The sequence below is a fragment of the Zerene cesonia genome, unplaced genomic scaffold (assembly GCF_012273895.1).
Source record: "Zerene cesonia ecotype Mississippi unplaced genomic scaffold, Zerene_cesonia_1.1 Zces_u003, whole genome shotgun sequence".
NCBI lineage: Eukaryota > Metazoa > Arthropoda > Insecta > Lepidoptera > Pieridae > Zerene > Zerene cesonia.
In genome coordinates, this window is record NW_024045133.1 from 1,659,713 (window position 1) to 1,675,949 (window position 16,237).

Consider the following 16,237-nt stretch of genomic DNA (forward strand, 5'->3'; position numbering starts at 1 on the left):
TAAATGTTATTTGCAGTTAACAATTTTCTTTTTTCTTTATTACAATATTTATGGCAAGACTAGGTATATATATATATTGACTTAAAATACAAGCGCTATTTATTCTTTGGACAACCCTAGCACGTGCGCACGAACAGTAGTATTGGCCCACTTCTTCTAATAAATTCCCGCCAGATTCAATTCCAACCATGGCAATGGGTAATTTGAAAGTTTGAAGGGACTACCGATGTTACCAGTAATTACGACTGTTTCTAATTAATTTATAAAAAAAGTATATTCGAAATTTAAGTGGGACCACGCGAGGCACCAGATTTCAATTAAATACATTTATTTCTCTAAAGATTACAATGAAATCACTTACAATTCAATTAAAAATACAATCGTCATAATCGGTTCACCCCGAAAGTTCTGACGTAACAAACCAAATAAACAATCGAATTGGACCAACTTTTTTGAAGTCAATTGAAAACGTGAAAAATAATAAATTAAAATGAAACGGTTGTGTGGATTTATTCTATAATCATTGATAAACAGACGGATGTAGATACAATAATTTATTATATTGCAGTTTATATAGTTATTTGTTATCAATTATATACGCAAGAGATAACAGGAGACAATAACAGATATAATAATAAGGCATTGTAAGGTATTTACCGACTTGTTGTTTTTAAATGTATTTTATTTGTTTCATTATTTACTTTTATTTGCTTTATGTAAGAATGTTGTCTCAGCAGTGGTGTCTCAGTGGTGAGAACCTCGGACTTCAAAATCGATAAGTCGGGGTTCGAGACCGGGCGAGCGTGCAGATTGCTTTTTCAATTTATCTCCGCATGTGGATAACATCACCACTACTTAAACGGTGAAGGAAAACATCGTGAGGAAACCGGCATGTCCAAGAATTAAAAGTTCGACGACATGTGACATCTGCCAACCCGCACTTGGCCAGCGTGGTGGATTATGGCCTGAACCCTCATAGGAGGCCTGTGTTCCAGCAGTGGGAACATGTATGGGCTGATGATGAAGAATGTTGTCTACTTATTACCTCCATATATTAAAATCTCGTGTCACAATGTTAGTTACCATACTTCTCCGAAACGGCAGAACCGTTTTTCATGAAATTTTTTGCACATTCTGGGTAGGTCTGAAAATCGGCCAACATTTATTTTTCATGCCCCTAAATGATAAGATTAAGGCAGAACAGCGTTTGCCGGGTTTGCAAGTAACTTCTTATCTTGTTTTCTTCTTATATATAAAAATCTCATGTCACAATGTTACTTACTATACTCCTCCGAAACGGCTGGACCGATTCCCATGAAACTTTGCATATCGGGCAGATCTGGGAATCGGCCACCATATATTTGTCTTATCCCTAAATGATAAGTGTAGGGCAAAACACCGTTTGCCGGGGCAGCTAGTACTACTTATAAAAGGGAAAGTGTGTTTATTTGTATTTATTGAAGTGAAACTTCTTTAGAATCGTTGTGATTTCAAACCTGATGCAACGGGAAAAACGACAGGTAAGAGACACAAATACAAAAATGTGTAGAATGAAGCCGGCAAAGAGTGAGACAGAAATATACATACTATTTTATATTTTATATATATTCATCTCATTCTTTTGTCGATTTACTGAAGTTTCACTTCTATCGTGTGTGAATCGCACACACACCTTTTGTTTTATCTCAAAACATTGCAACAACTGTCTATATAGTGTTTATGGGACTAGACAGAGGGCTACATTTCCCGCGCATACATTCTGTACGTCTGGTTGTCTGGAAGAAACCGCTATATAGCGAAAAGGCCGCCATTTGTTTATAATGTAACTTTATTAAGTTTTTTGAAGGTTTCTTAAGAACCATAAAGAATAAATAAATAAATAAATAAATAAATAAATAAATAAATAAATAAATAAATAAATAAATAAATAAATAAATAAATAAATAAATAAATAAATAAATAAATAAATAAATAAATAAATAAATAAATAAATAAATAAATAAATAAATAAATAAATAAATAAATAAATAAATAAATAAATAAATAAATAAATTCCCTTGGAGAATCCCTCCATCCACGCACACAAGGCCGCGGGTAGCTACAAGCTAGTACACATACATACCGGGTTGAATGTTTTCAAACTGCACGTCTATAAACACGTCCCGGCTGGCCCGGTTGTGCTCGAAGGGGAAGCCGAGCGCACGCATGATTAGTGCGTCAACGTGTGGTGGTTTGAGGCATTCGTATCCCAGTGTGATACGCTGTGAAAAAAGCTTCCTATGTTAAAAAAAAACATAACATTTATTTTATACTAGCTGCGCCTCGCGGTTTCACCCGCGTAAGTCCGTTTCCCGTAGGAAGATCGGGATAAAAAGCCTATATGTTATTCCTTACGAATTTTCGCATTTATAATATTAAGTAGGATTTATCTAATATTTATTAGATAAATGATGTTAAATTATTTCTACCACAGACTATACTAGTCTCTACTAATGCAGTGATGGCTCCGTGGTGAGGACCACGGACTTCAAAATTTACAAGTCAGGGGTTCGACCAGGCAACCGAGCAGGAAATAAATTTATTTTTACAATTTATGTGCGCATCTGTTACATCAATACTTGAAACGGTGAAGGAAGACATCGTGAGTAAATCTGCTTGTCCGAGAATTAAAAGTTCGACGACATGTGACATCCACGCTTAGCCAGCGTGGTGGATATTCTGGCCTGATAGGAGGCGTGTGTCCCAGCAGTGGGAACATATATGGGCTGATGATGATGATAAGTTCCTTCTAATATTATTAATGTGAAAGTTACTTCTTACTGTATGTGTCTTCTTAACGCTTTAACGCCTGAATCGATAAGGATAAAACACACATACAGTTTTAGACCCGACAGATTTTATCCCAAAAATTTCACTATCCCAAGGCTCTTTAGTGTATTAAATGTGTTGTGGGTCACCAGCCGCAGCCTCCCAAGTCAGTGGCCGATATAGGACATGGAACAAACCTGGGCTATGGAAAGGCGGTGTTCGATGGACTGGTAGGTTGGGTCCATGCGAATCATGGACGTCTGTCTTTTCAACTGGGAAAACTACTAAATATTATTATTAACATAAGAAGCTCACGTGCGGTTCCCCCAAAGAATGGGCTTCAGTATTTATATCGCACTTCCTCCTTCCATTCGGGTTTTCTATCACCAAAACATGGTGGTCTACTGGTTCCGCCATGACTGGGTTAAATTTCAGGCACGTCTTGAACGCGAAGAGCGAAAGAGACGACAATATAGATTGAAACTGTTCTGAATCTACAAAAAGCGAGAGGAAAAATAAATTGTAACAGCTTAGAAGAGTATTTTGACAGCCCTAATTATTTATACAGTCTGTTCGAAATAGCGATATAACGTTATACGATATTTTTCTGACCATTTTTTTTTTTTGGTTTTAAAAAGAATGGGTGCCCAAAAAGACTCTCGCTTCGATTGTCTTTTTTGCTTTTTTTCTCAATATCTACATGGGTTTCCAACTGATTGAAATGATTATTTTTGTCTGATAGGGAATTATTGTATATTTAGTTCCATTTCAGAATTTTCGTTCGTACTCCCCCCTCAAAGACATCGCTGCGTAAAGTTAAAGAAGTATGATCCTTACTTATGAACAAAACAAATAGGAATATAATGATTTTCGAATTAATATTGTCTATGGCATGACTTAAGTGCGCAAAAAGCTAAGCTAAATTAGCTTTGCTTTCATCTAACTAAAAATAATTGAGATTGCAGTAATTTATTCTGCTTTACTTTATAAAAACTACAATATCCTTCACTTACCAAAATGATCTGGATTAATAAAAAATGGAATTGTTGCGTTCGGCCAATACACATAATTTGAGGATGGGTTTACTGAAATTGTGGCAATTGTCAAAAGATATAATATATTGTAATGTGTTGTGTATGTTGTATTTATATAACAAAGTAACTTTAAATAAAAACTGAAATGTATTCAATTTATTTTTACCGTCATCCTTAACACCATCTAGTTTGCAAGAACTCAATAGAACATTATATAGAATAAGAAAAACAAACAAAACTCCCGCCATATTTTGGCGCGTAAAATAAAAAATGACGAAAGATTTCATTACTTTTTTGATTACATCGCGGTCGTTATGTTTAGTGGAGCTTGTAAATCATGATTTGGCTTTTATTGTTTTTCACTTTAGTTGCTTTATGAAATTCAATACCTAAAATTTATATTAAACATTAACATTTCTTTCAGTGCGGCTATGATTTACAAAATGTTATGAAAGTGAAAACCTATCATCACTAAGATGATACAGTGATGATCTTTTTAGTATGAGAGTTACAGCCACTTAATACTTGATTAATTATTATAACTAAAATGTATACAAGTGATAGAAAAACACAATGCTATTACAACTATTTATTAATACAATTTAATTAACAACTTTCTTCTCTGGCAACCCTAACAGTTTTCTAACAGCCACATCATAATTCCCTAACGTTACATCATTTTCACCTTCATTGTATAAATCTGAAACTGCTGTTTTATATTCCTCTGCATTGGGTATCGTTGAAACATCATAGCTTTTATATTCTTCATCGGAGAGTGTTTTTACATCATTATTAACTCTTAAATACCAATCAACTAAATTCCTCTTCGATACATTATTATCCCATACATAATACTCCATATCATCTTCTGTTTTTTCCTTCTCCCATTCTTCGTATGACCAGGACTCATGGTACACCGCTGTGAGCAAGTAATTTACATAATCCAAATTTTGTTTCCTCATTGGACATCGGTCCGCTGTGATTGTAACTAAATCAGTAGCCGGATCATATCTATCGCCGACTAATCTCAAAAACTTGTCCCTTGCATGCTTATCAAGGTTTAAATTTGACAATTTTATTCGTAGCGTCACAATTCTTGCTAACGGATTGCGAATAGTTGGACTCGCGTGGCAGTAATCGGAAGTTATGACTTCTATTGGATAGTGTTTTTCGATTGTTTCTTCCGAGTTGAGCAATTTCGGCCATTCCGTGCAATATTTCTTGATCGCTTCACACTGGGATTTAATCACTGGTGGCGTGAGGTGCAGAAAGTTTGGTATTTTCATCAACTCCGCGTTTGCCTTCTTGCCTGGTGGGACTTGGCCCTTGGGGACGTAACCTTGCCGAATCGGTAGAGGCACTGACGATGGGTGGAAGGAACGCGGCCCTGGCCAGACGTTGCCCCAATTCTGAAAATGACATAATGCAAGTTATTTAATGTGTTTCTTGTATTACAAATATTACATTTTTGAGTAATAGTAAAACCTTCTTAAAACATAGTCTAATAATACATACAGTCGATAAAGATGTTTAGACAGGTCGTGCGGGGCAAGGGGCGGGACGCGGACCAAATAACTGAGCCCGAACTACATATGCCATGTTGTTAGCAACTCGGGACACTATTTAGGAACTGCCGCGCGTATGTTTTAAAGCATCTTATCTTTCTTATATATATATAAATCAATTGCTGTTCGTTAGTCTCGCTAAAACTCGACAATGGCTGGGCCGCTTTTGATAATTGTGGTTTTGATGCATTCATAATAGACGAAGGAAGGTTTAAAAGGTAAAAAATACAGATAAATGTTTCAAAAAAAGGTCAATGGCGTTGCGAAGTTCGCCGGGTCAGGTAGTTTTTTTATATAAATATGATAAAGTTATGTTATTACCAGCTGACCCGGCGGCTTCCTTACACTTATCATTTAGGGCTATGAAAAATAAATATTGGCCGATAGTAGTAATAAAAATAAGTTGGTTGGCCATATACCTACCAGGAAAGCAAGCAAAATTTTTGAGAATTGGTTAAGCCGTTTCGCAGCAGTATGGGTAAGATTTAAAGAATTTTATGTATTACTAGCTGTTCGCCCCGGCTTCGCCCGTGGTACATATATAGTCTATGTTACTCGTGGATAATGTAGCTTTCGAATGGTGAAAGAATTTATAAAATCGGTCCAGTAGTTTTTGAGCCTATTCATTACAACCAAACAAACAAAGTTTTCCTCTTTATAATATTAGTGTAGATATAGAAACAATTATGTAATAAAATTTTACATGTTCCATGCTACATGTGCTGTGATAGGATGGAAATCATCTCTTTAGTTACCAAGGATCTGCATTGTCATCATAACAATATTATTGACTACTAGCTGCGCCCCGCGGTTTCACCCGCATAAGTCCATATCCTGTAGGAATATCAGGATAAAAAGTTGCCTATATGTTATTCCATTTGTTCAGCTACCTACATACCAAATTTCATTGCAATCGGTTCAGTAGTTATTGTGCGAAAGAGCAACAAACACACACATATCCTTACAAACTTTCACATTTATAATATTAGTAGGAAGATTAGTAGGATCATTGAGCATATTGCCAAATCATTATCAGCTCTTATCATAAGATCAAATGCATTATACTACTGTAGTCTCTTCATACTGTGCTGAAACTGTCTGACTAAAATGATATGTTTTTTGCAGTCAACCTTCCAACAACCAACCTTCGCTCATACTTCTATGTACCAAAACTAATTTGATTGTTATTAGATCAGTGAAAGCAAGTGTTTTGATTTATGGGCAATCATTTGAAATATTATTATTTCGACGACAGCATTTATGAGCCATTATATTGACATCATAACAATTGACTCCATTTATTTCTATATATACATATCTATGTCACCTGATTTTATTACACCAACCACCACCAACACAAAATCCAAAAATATGGGTGTTATAGGGATGTTGATGTCTGTCATTGATGTATTTGATAGCTGGCTTCATTTCCTTGGTGGTCCTTAGTTGCTTTTAATGAAAATCTTTTAAAGATGTCTCTTTACAGTCAAAAAGGGTGAAAAGACCTGTGTCCTAATTGATCAAGCGTTTTGGAACCAAAAATAGTCATAACTTTTAAAATTTCTAGTCACAAACCTAACCTCTTTAAAATGTAAGTCTTTAGTCTTTTTTCAACTTTGTCAATGTTTAAAATATTCCAAAAAATAAAATGATATATTGGCAAAGATAACAGTGTAAATTTTTCTAACAATTATTGGAAGCTTTATAGGTACATGTACATAATAATTACATTACATTGGGAAAATATCTAGTTTGTTTTTAAATGTTTATTTTAAATGTAAGTTAATAAGCAAAATATTTATTTTAGTCATTGACAGTTTTTGATGGAACTGAGCTGAACTTAAAAGTACATACTAAAGTGACAATGAAATAGTAAGATCACCTTTTTTTTTTAAATCAAACATAGCATAATAAATAAATAAGATATTAAACCATATTCAGCTTAGTTAGTAGCACAATATTGAATTTAATAATATTATTCAAGTACCTGATCTGTGGGCATTTTCTCAGACCTGTCGGGCATCACATCAGATCTTCGCGCTACTCGCCTCTGTTGTTTATCTTTTTTCTTTAAAATATCCAAAACTCTGAATTCTTCATCATCTTCGCCTTTATTTAGATTTTCCGCTACCGTTGAATTTAAACGCCATAGTAGCTGTGTATTAAATACAGCGCCAGGCTTATAATGCTTAATAAATAAGGTCATTTTAATCCTTAGATTTATAATATACTGGAAAATAAAACTATTTACTGTTTCATTTTTATTTGAGGTTAGGATTTAATTTCCTATTTCTTAATTCTTCTGCTATAATGTATATGTCAAATATTGGATACAAGTTTATTTGCCTGTTCGAAAAATCGATGTTCTGTGAAAAAAAATATTTATACATCAGTATCACAGAATTGATTTAGATTGTATAATTTTGTTTACAAATTGCTATTTTCTTGGAAATTTTAATTATTGTTTGGTACGTACTAGGTACTTGCCTTTTAAATTATACTTTTATAAAATCGTTCAAAAATTTCCTCATATAGTATACGAAAAAAATCTTTATACTGAACACCAAACGCATTTTTATCCTAGGAAAACTTTTATGTCGATTAAAGTATACAAAAAAAACAAGAAATTGAAAATGCAGTATTTAAGAATAGAACTTAACAAGTAGATATTTTAAAATTAACCAAATTCTATATATAAATTTCTAAACGAGTCTCTTACGACTACCGTCGATGGTCTGGCACGAGTTATAATGCTACTAAATTAAAATGTCACAAGTTTGGAGCCGTTATGCTTGTTGTTCTTTTCTAACATGAAGATATTAAAAGAGATACAGATATTAATAATAAGTGGGTCGGTAAATAAGGAATAAGTTGGATTTTACATTCTGTTCATTAATGAGGTACCTAATTCACGTTTTCGTAAACTCGTACAAGTTGTATTTGATAGGATGTAAATAAAAGTTGATGCTGTGTGTTGTTTTATATATTGCAAAATGGATAAATCTGATAAAATACGAAATAGGAAGACAAAGCTGATACCGAGGGAATTTGTTGATTCTGACGATGAATTACAAGAATTGCAGGTAGATACCTCCATCTTGCTAAATTAATCTATTTGACATATGTAATGTGAGTAATTTATTTCAAGGATGAGAGAATACTTAAATACCTACATGTAGTCTAACTTCTGTAAAGATATACAGTCATTAATCAATTAATTTGAACATTTTATGTATGAGGGTAGAAATATTATTGATTTTCTATAAATACCTGCCTCATGTTAAGTGTAATTTAAGAACATAAGTGTCATTGATGGTTATAGAATAATTTTATTTAGGTTTTTCAAGTTATTATTGAGAAATTAAGTAACAATCAAATTAGATTCCTTAATGTTTCGTATTTATTTCTTCAATGACAATAATTATACTGATAATCCATGATCCTTATATATGTAGTTTGATAGTGAAATAATGTTTTTAATACATATTTACTTGTTTATTCCGTAATTACAATGAAAATGTGTGAAATTTTGAGGTTCATTATGAAAGTTACTTTTTTACTTTGTAAGGCATGTTATTTAATTACTGATATAAAACAGAACTTAAAATGAAAATTAAAATGGTTTCTTGGTCAGTATATGCATTGAATACATTTAAATCCTCATATTACAAATGTGAAAGTGTGTTTGTTTATTTGTTCACATACCAATAGTGCTTATTTAGGATATGGTTTTTGTGATCTATGTGGCTAAAGATGTATTGAAGGCTAAAAAATTATAGAGACTACTTTTATATGGTAGAATATCTTATTCCTATGAGAGATTCCCTTGACTAGATAGGTTAAGCTACGGGCACAAAGCTAGTCTATACTATCTATACTTCTATATTAATATAAGAGGAGACTTTGTATTTTTGTTTGTTTGTTTGCAATGGATTAACTCAAAAACTACTGGACTGATTTTCAAAATTCTTTCACCATTAGGAAGCTATAACTACACTGAGTGACATAGGCTGTATATGTACCACCAACAGCTAGTATTTCATAATTCTAAATAACCTATAGAACATTGCATCCCAGAGCTGTTTGTTATCTTGATTCTAAGTTAATTACTTTCTTATCTAAGTTATTGGTACTAGATAAAGTATGATAACTTATTTGTTTATAACTTTGTCTGATAGTAAAGAATGCATTAAGTTCTGGGTAAGTTTAAAAAAAAAAAATGGTTGGTCAAAAACTGTAAAGTTGCATCTACTGACTTCTGAACTAGATTTCAGACTATGCCCGATTATTATGATATGTACACAACAAGACTATTTTAAATTGGTTTAATACAGGATGGAATGCAATTCCAAGAAGGATTTAATGTATAATAATTAATAATAGACAGGGTGGTATTTTGTAATACCACTTGAAAAAGTACTCTTAGAACTGTAGATAGAGAATGAAACACAAAAAAGTCATTTCGTTACTTTTTAAATGAAAGAAGACTGTATTCAAAGATTTCCCCAAAATTTGCTACTTTCAACTGTGAGTTGAGCTAACTCAAGTCTTTTCAAATCACACCCGGTACTATTGCCTCAATTGTGAGGGTCAATTATTAGGATGAAACTTTTCTAACAAAATTAATAAATTAAATGAGAGGAAGGTCATGAAACCTTAAATTCGATGAATTAACTGAACAAAAACAATGAAAAACTGTGTGGCACAGGTATGCCCTGCAGTTTTGCCCACAAAGTACCTGATGTTATACAGCCTAAAGCCGTCCTAAATAAATGGGCTGTCTAACACTGCAAGAATTATTTAAATTGGACCAGTAGTTCCTGATATTAGTGTGTTTAACCAAACAAACTCTTCAGCTATATAATATTGGTTTAGATTTGCAAGATTGGCAAACTTTATTTATTTATATTTATTTATTTATTTATTTATTCTTTATTGCACACTTACAAAATATAAAACAAAGATGAACTTAACAAAAGCAACTTAAAATGGTGGCCTTATGGCTAAAAGCCATCTCCCGGCAACCGGCAACCTTTATCATATTGTAAATCTGATATTTGTTGTCTGAGTCAGTGGCTTATGAACATCCTATCCTATCCTTCCTTCTTAATATAATAAATGCGAAAGTTTAAGAAAGTAAGCAAAAACTACTGAACGGTTTTCAATGAAATTTGGTCCTTAGATAGTTGAACAACTGGAATAACATATGGGCAACTTTATATCCCGATATTCCTAAGGGATACGGACTCCCGCGGGTGAAACCGCGGGGTGCAGATAGTATTATATAAAATCTGAAGAACCATACATTTGCATACTATCCTTAAACAATTTCTATATGAAGACAAAGTTTTTATTATTACTTCAACTTTACTGGTGTTTTTATTGAAATTCTATACTAAAAGTTAGTGCTATGTAGTGTCAATTAGTATATTTTAGTATAGATATCTTTTTGTTCAAATTGTTAATTTGTGGAACTTATTACTTGGCATTGAGGGGGGCGTTGGCACCTGTGCCACAGCTAAATAAGCTTTTATGGGTGTCTTGGTTAATTTTAGTTTAAGTACGCTATTATTTTTTCATTCCAAATAAACAATTTTGAATTATTAAATTAGGCATAAGGCATTCATTAAAAATCAGTGTTATTACACTAAAAGGCAGGCTTAATTATGGCATATATACTTAAGTACTTACTTATATGACCTCTATTGCTTGTTTTTTTTATGTGCATGGTTACTTAGTAAAGATATTTACTTTCTTTTTCTTACTAAAGAAAATGTTATGTATGTTGAAAAAATGTTTGAAATTGGTCCAGTAGCCATGTGTCTAACCTTACAAACATGCATTTCAAAACATAAATGTTTCCTGTTTATGATATTATGATTTATTATGTCTACCCTCCAAAGATTTTTATTATATATGCATCTAACAGTTCAATGAAAAGGATGTAAAATATATTGGCATTTTTATCAGCGAAAAATTTAACTGGATACACTCACAATACATACATTTCTGTTTCAGTATGAAGTTGAACAAACACTCGCTAGAATTAGAGGCGATAAGGCAAGCACATCCAATGAACAAACACAGCCACAGTTCTCCATCAAGGTGGAAGTCGAGGAGTGTTACGAAACCAATGATGACGTAGTCGAGCTCAACAGCTCAGACGAGGAACAACTGTCTGACCTAGAACAGGATGTCCACAACCTGAACCTTATGAGCGTGTTGGAGGCGTCCCACAAGCACATGGAAACCAGCACGAACATAGCTGATTTTACACTTCACATGGAGGTAGTTAATTACTGCAAGCAACCACCAGTACCCAACGTGAAGAGCAATCATGAACTCGTTCTGGAGAAGGCGCTAACGCGATGGCGCGATTGGTTCTCATTGGCAGCGGACCTGAGGGAACCGCCTCTTATATACAAATGCTATATTTGCAATCTCGCCTGGTGGCATTTAAGTGAATTTCGCAGTCATATATATGTGCACGTTTTCAAAACTTTCCGGGTGAGCCTCGAGATCATCAACTGCGTGCAGTGCAACATTGTAGCGTACGAGAAGATGGATAAAAGGTTCATAGATCCAGGCGCTAAATGCTGGAGGTGCGGGGAGCCGGGTAGTGAACACCAGAAACCCAATAAGTGCGGTGGATGCTCGAAGGACTTCTTCTCCTGCATGAAACTGGTGGAACACCAGTGGTACTGCGACGCGTTCAAAGCGAAGCAAATAAAGGTGTTTCAGAAAGCGAAGAAGATGTACAAATGCCATCTGTGCCCGAGATATTATTTTCAGGAGGACACCCTGTTCGACCACATGGTGTCGCGGCATTCAGTGCGAACGGACGTGCCGGTTGCGTGGACGCTAGTGTTTTGCCAAGAGTGTAGGGAGAACGTCGAGGATTATAGCCACGTGTGCGCTGGCAAAGTGCCAAACGAAACGTGCGTCCACTGCAACAGATTGTTCCATTCGAAGGCCCTTCTGGCGTTGCATAAGCTGGTCTCAAAGCATCCAAAAGTGTGTCGTGTATGTATGAAACGTGTGTCCAAAGAGTGTATGCTAGCGGTGCATATGATGAGACATACAGACAGTTACTTATTGCTGTATAGGTGTTTATTGTGCCCGAAACCAGTGTATTTGGATCCGACGAGGCTGCTCACGCATTCTGTGGAGACACACCAGACATCGGACGGTTATAGTGTACCACATGAATTTGTAAGTTGTATTACACTGAATCTTCAAATCATCACTTCAAACTCATAAGTGTAGAAGTTTGTTTGGATATTTGTTCGTCAATTACGCTGAAACTACTGAACGGATTTTGATGAAATTTGGTATTCAGACAGGGTACGAGCTGACTTGGGTGATAGGATACTTTCCATCCCGATTAAATGCTCCCAAATGTTTAGTTTGTGGCTCTGTTACTATGTCCACAACTTATTGTGAGTTATCTTTTTGCGTCATGAGTGTTTCCGTCTTTGAGCGTAACATATACAAAAGAAATCTTTTTTATTTCAAATGTCCGAGCTGCGTATGCTCCCCCAACTCAAATTGTGATGTAGCGATAAAGTTATAAGTTGTTTATTTTTTGTATCTCTATGTTATATAAAAATTGTTAGTCATACACCTCCGAAACGGATGGACTGATTCTCATGAAATTTTCCCGGGTTCGATTCCCGGTGGGGACGCACATAAAAAAAAGTCTCGGTCCGGCAGGACACAGAAAACTGATCACCTACTTGTCCGTAAAGTAAATCGATCAGTGAAACAGATGTTCATCATCTGCCCCATACCCCGGTAGGGGACAGGGGACTTCACTTATCTGTAAGTGAAGTGAACTTCAATCGTGGTCAAGTGCTTCCCTATCATAAATAAAAAAAAAAACACTTTTTATTGTAATAATATATATAGATATAATATAATCTCTTTATATTATATGTTTTATACATATTATGCGGGTGATACTGATTTAATCACTTCTCTTCCAGATGTTTATACCTATGACATTTTTACGAAAACATGGAGTGGATGCTGAGATAAGTGATCTTAGTAATATTAAAATAAATCCTGTAATTACAGTGAATTTTGGTAAGTTTATGCTCTTCAAAGAAAATTTATTATGTAAAGAGAATTTCTTAAATTTTAACAACAAACGCTGTGAGGTTATAGAACTCTTTGCCTGTTGATATAAGATGTGTACAATCTCTTACTTTAAACATCTGATTCTTGAATATTATTTAGATCTGGAATATGATTATGCATTATAACTAAGATTTTGTTATATGTATTTCATTATATACCTGTATTTTATTTTATATATATGAATAGTTAGTAATTTATTATGTATTTTGTTATATGTATTTTATTACATAACTTTATTTTATTTTATATATCTTTTATATTTATATTTTTTATATACAATAAATGTTATTCTGCCTTGCTTTGTACACCCTAATATTTATCCTTTACCTAAGTGGTTGGGTGAAAGAACACATTAAAGTGGTAAGGCCGCCCCATTATACATAATGTTAAACTATCGTTTATATTTTCTTTTTTCTTCTTTCTATAATGTCTAATAAGTGTTAAAGTAAATAAATAAAGCAATTTAATAGTTATTATGCATTTTCTTCATGCAGAGAAAGTTTATGTAAATAACAGTTTTTTTATAATTATCAACACTTATGTATGTATCTATCCCTTTATGAGTCGGTTATAACTTTAAGCTATAACCAAGCCTTCTCGTATTAAATACATTTGCATTGTATTCAATAACAGAAATCTTTTTACGAACTCTCTGTTTATAGTTTCAGAAGGTGCTAGAAAAACAGAAGCCGTACATAACATGGTGCAAGATGATGAAGTAACTCCAATTATAAACGAAGCGAAAAATATAAATAGTAGAAACAGAATTGAAACTCCACCTAACACTGAAGTAATAGATACTGAACTTAAAGAAACACCACAAGAAACTATAGTCAATGTACCCACAGGTGTAAATGATGATGTTACACAACGTGTTCAAATAAAAGAAGAAAAAGTCGACGATATTCACGAAATGGAGGTAGATAACGAAATCGGGAATAGACAAGAATGCATTGACGCTGTTGCTAATCTAATAGAAAACGTTAAAACTGAGCTTGAAGTTCAATTTGATAATGCAGAACAAACAATGTGTCCCATAGTGACCAATGTTGTTAGTTTCGCAAACATCAATGAAAACAACGTTACTGATGTTAATATGGTAAATAGTAATGCTGATGCTGCAGAAGAAACTAATCAAAATGATTTACAAGCTCAAGAGAGCATACATTCATCAACAGATCTTAAAATGTCGATCGATGATGTCACGAACAGTATAAATATACCAAACCCAGTGGCTAACATTGAAATTAAGTTATCGTACCAGAACAATGATTTGAAGATCAAAGAGGAACCGCTGCCAGATGAAATTCAAGATTCCAATTGGAAACTGAGTGACATACGCAAGATATATCACATAGACGTGAATTTGTCAGCGGAGCCGACGAACGGAATAAATATAAAGCAAGAAATCGATGTGAATGGTAAATGTGAGAACAACTGGGAGCTATTGTCGAATGTGTTTGAGAATTTCAACGAAGCGAGACAAGAGACGGATGATGAATATGAGAATGATTTGATTATAATTGAGCCGAAGGAAGAGATAGTGACTATTAACTCGGAGGATGATTTAAGTTCTCACTCGGATGCGGATGATAGCGACAGTGCGGGGAAGAAGAAACGGTAAATTGTTTTTATATTAGTTTTAAAAGCTTGTGTATTTGGGAGTTTAACTAAATATGATTATTGGACGGATGTGGGTTTGTGGGATGAGGAATCCCTACATTTTGCAAATAAATTGCCATTTTCAGAACTCTATTATTACCAAGTGAATCAAACTCTCTGACATTTATTAATTAACTACCCGCGTTTTCACTCTCGTAAACGGGTTTTGTCCTTAAAATCCCGTGGGAATACTTTAATTAAAAGTAGCGTCAGTTATTCCTTATAACTTCAGCTATATGCCAGTGAAAGTCGTATCAAAATCGGTCCAGCTCATGCTGAGATTCACAGGTACAAACAAACCGACAAAATATATATATATATATACATAGTGCATATACCTTATATATTGACATACATGTAAAGAAACGTTTTTTTTTTCAATAATACAAAGGGACACTCCAAACTTATTTATACATAGATATATAAATAATGTAAATTTAAAATTTTCAGCCGCTACCAATGCAGGAGATGCGATTTCATCGGCGTACACAGGGAGTACGCGGCGCACAAGAGGGACAGCTGCGTCAGCAAGCGCAGGAGTCCGCGGCCGGAGATACACGCCGCGAACTATCCGTGCTCCACCTGCAAGGTCACCTTCAGCAGCTTCAGACGCTACCTCAGACACTTCTCCGTTCACAAGTTTCCGAAACACGCGTGTCCACAGTGTTTCAATATAAGCAGCTCGCATGTGAAGCTCGAGAGGCACGTGCTGACGCACGTGCGGAGTCTGTTCGTCAGTTTCCGGTCGATTAAAGTGGTGAAAAGTACGTTTAAGTGTAAAGTGTGCGATTTGAGTGTGAATCGTGATGTGTTCTTCGAGCATTGGGAGCGGCATTTGGAGATCAAGGAGTGGGGGTTCAATGAGGTCACAGTGAAGAGGGAGGTGGACTATGATCCTGGGGTTCGGAGAGTTATTGGTGAGTTGTATTATTCTTTATTTTGTATTCTTTCTTCTTTCTTTCTCAGCCCGGTTTAACCCAGAGTTGAGTATAGGCCTCTTCATGTGCACGCCATTCTTTCCTGTTCTTC

At 34.5% G+C, this 16,237-nt stretch overlaps 3 protein-coding genes across 3 annotated transcripts in view; 1 reads left to right on the top strand and 2 right to left on the bottom strand.

The window, feature by feature from the left end:
* Positions 1–4,090, bottom strand: part of LOC119838459 — a 26,874-nt gene extending 22,784 nt beyond the window's left edge. Inside the window, exons 1-4 of the mRNA XM_038364406.1 lie at positions 4,009–4,090; positions 3,822–3,893; positions 3,124–3,302; positions 2,123–2,261 (exon numbers count right to left, since the gene is read on the bottom strand). Of these exons, the coding sequence (XP_038220334.1) occupies positions 2,123–2,261; positions 3,124–3,302; positions 3,822–3,893; positions 4,009–4,090 (472 nt within the window). The remainder of the gene's footprint in view (positions 1–2,122; positions 2,262–3,123; positions 3,303–3,821; positions 3,894–4,008) is intronic.
* Positions 4,091–4,416: 326 nt separating this feature from the next.
* On the bottom strand, positions 4,417–7,726 carry LOC119838587 (28S ribosomal protein S35, mitochondrial). Its single transcript, XM_038364577.1, has 2 exons — positions 7,395–7,726; positions 4,417–5,251 (listed from the first exon to the last, which is right to left on the bottom strand). Exons 1-2 carry the CDS (start codon positions 7,611–7,613, stop codon positions 4,445–4,447), a joined length of 1,026 nt encoding a protein of 341 aa, XP_038220505.1. The 5' UTR covers positions 7,614–7,726; the 3' UTR covers positions 4,417–4,444.
* Positions 7,727–8,275: 549 nt separating this feature from the next.
* The window catches only part of LOC119838602, a 12,779-nt gene continuing 4,817 nt past the window's right edge, over positions 8,276–16,237 (top strand). The window contains exons 1-5 of the mRNA XM_038364594.1: positions 8,276–8,490; positions 11,426–12,619; positions 13,393–13,492; positions 14,209–15,166; positions 15,659–16,125. Coding sequence (XP_038220522.1) covers positions 8,401–8,490; positions 11,426–12,619; positions 13,393–13,492; positions 14,209–15,166; positions 15,659–16,125 — 2,809 coding nt within the window. The 5' untranslated portion in view covers positions 8,276–8,400. The remainder of the gene's footprint in view (positions 8,491–11,425; positions 12,620–13,392; positions 13,493–14,208; positions 15,167–15,658; positions 16,126–16,237) is intronic.

Bases quoted from the DNA above. Each gene is read 5' to 3' on its own strand.
- LOC119838587 (XM_038364577.1), bottom strand. From the start codon at position 7,613: ATGACCTTATTTATTAAGCATTATAAGCCTGGCGCTGTATTTAATACA. The intron at 5,252-7,394 runs GTACTTGAATAA...TGTCATTTTCAG, and splicing joins AGAAAATGCCCACAGATCAG to AATTGGGGCAACGTCTGGCC.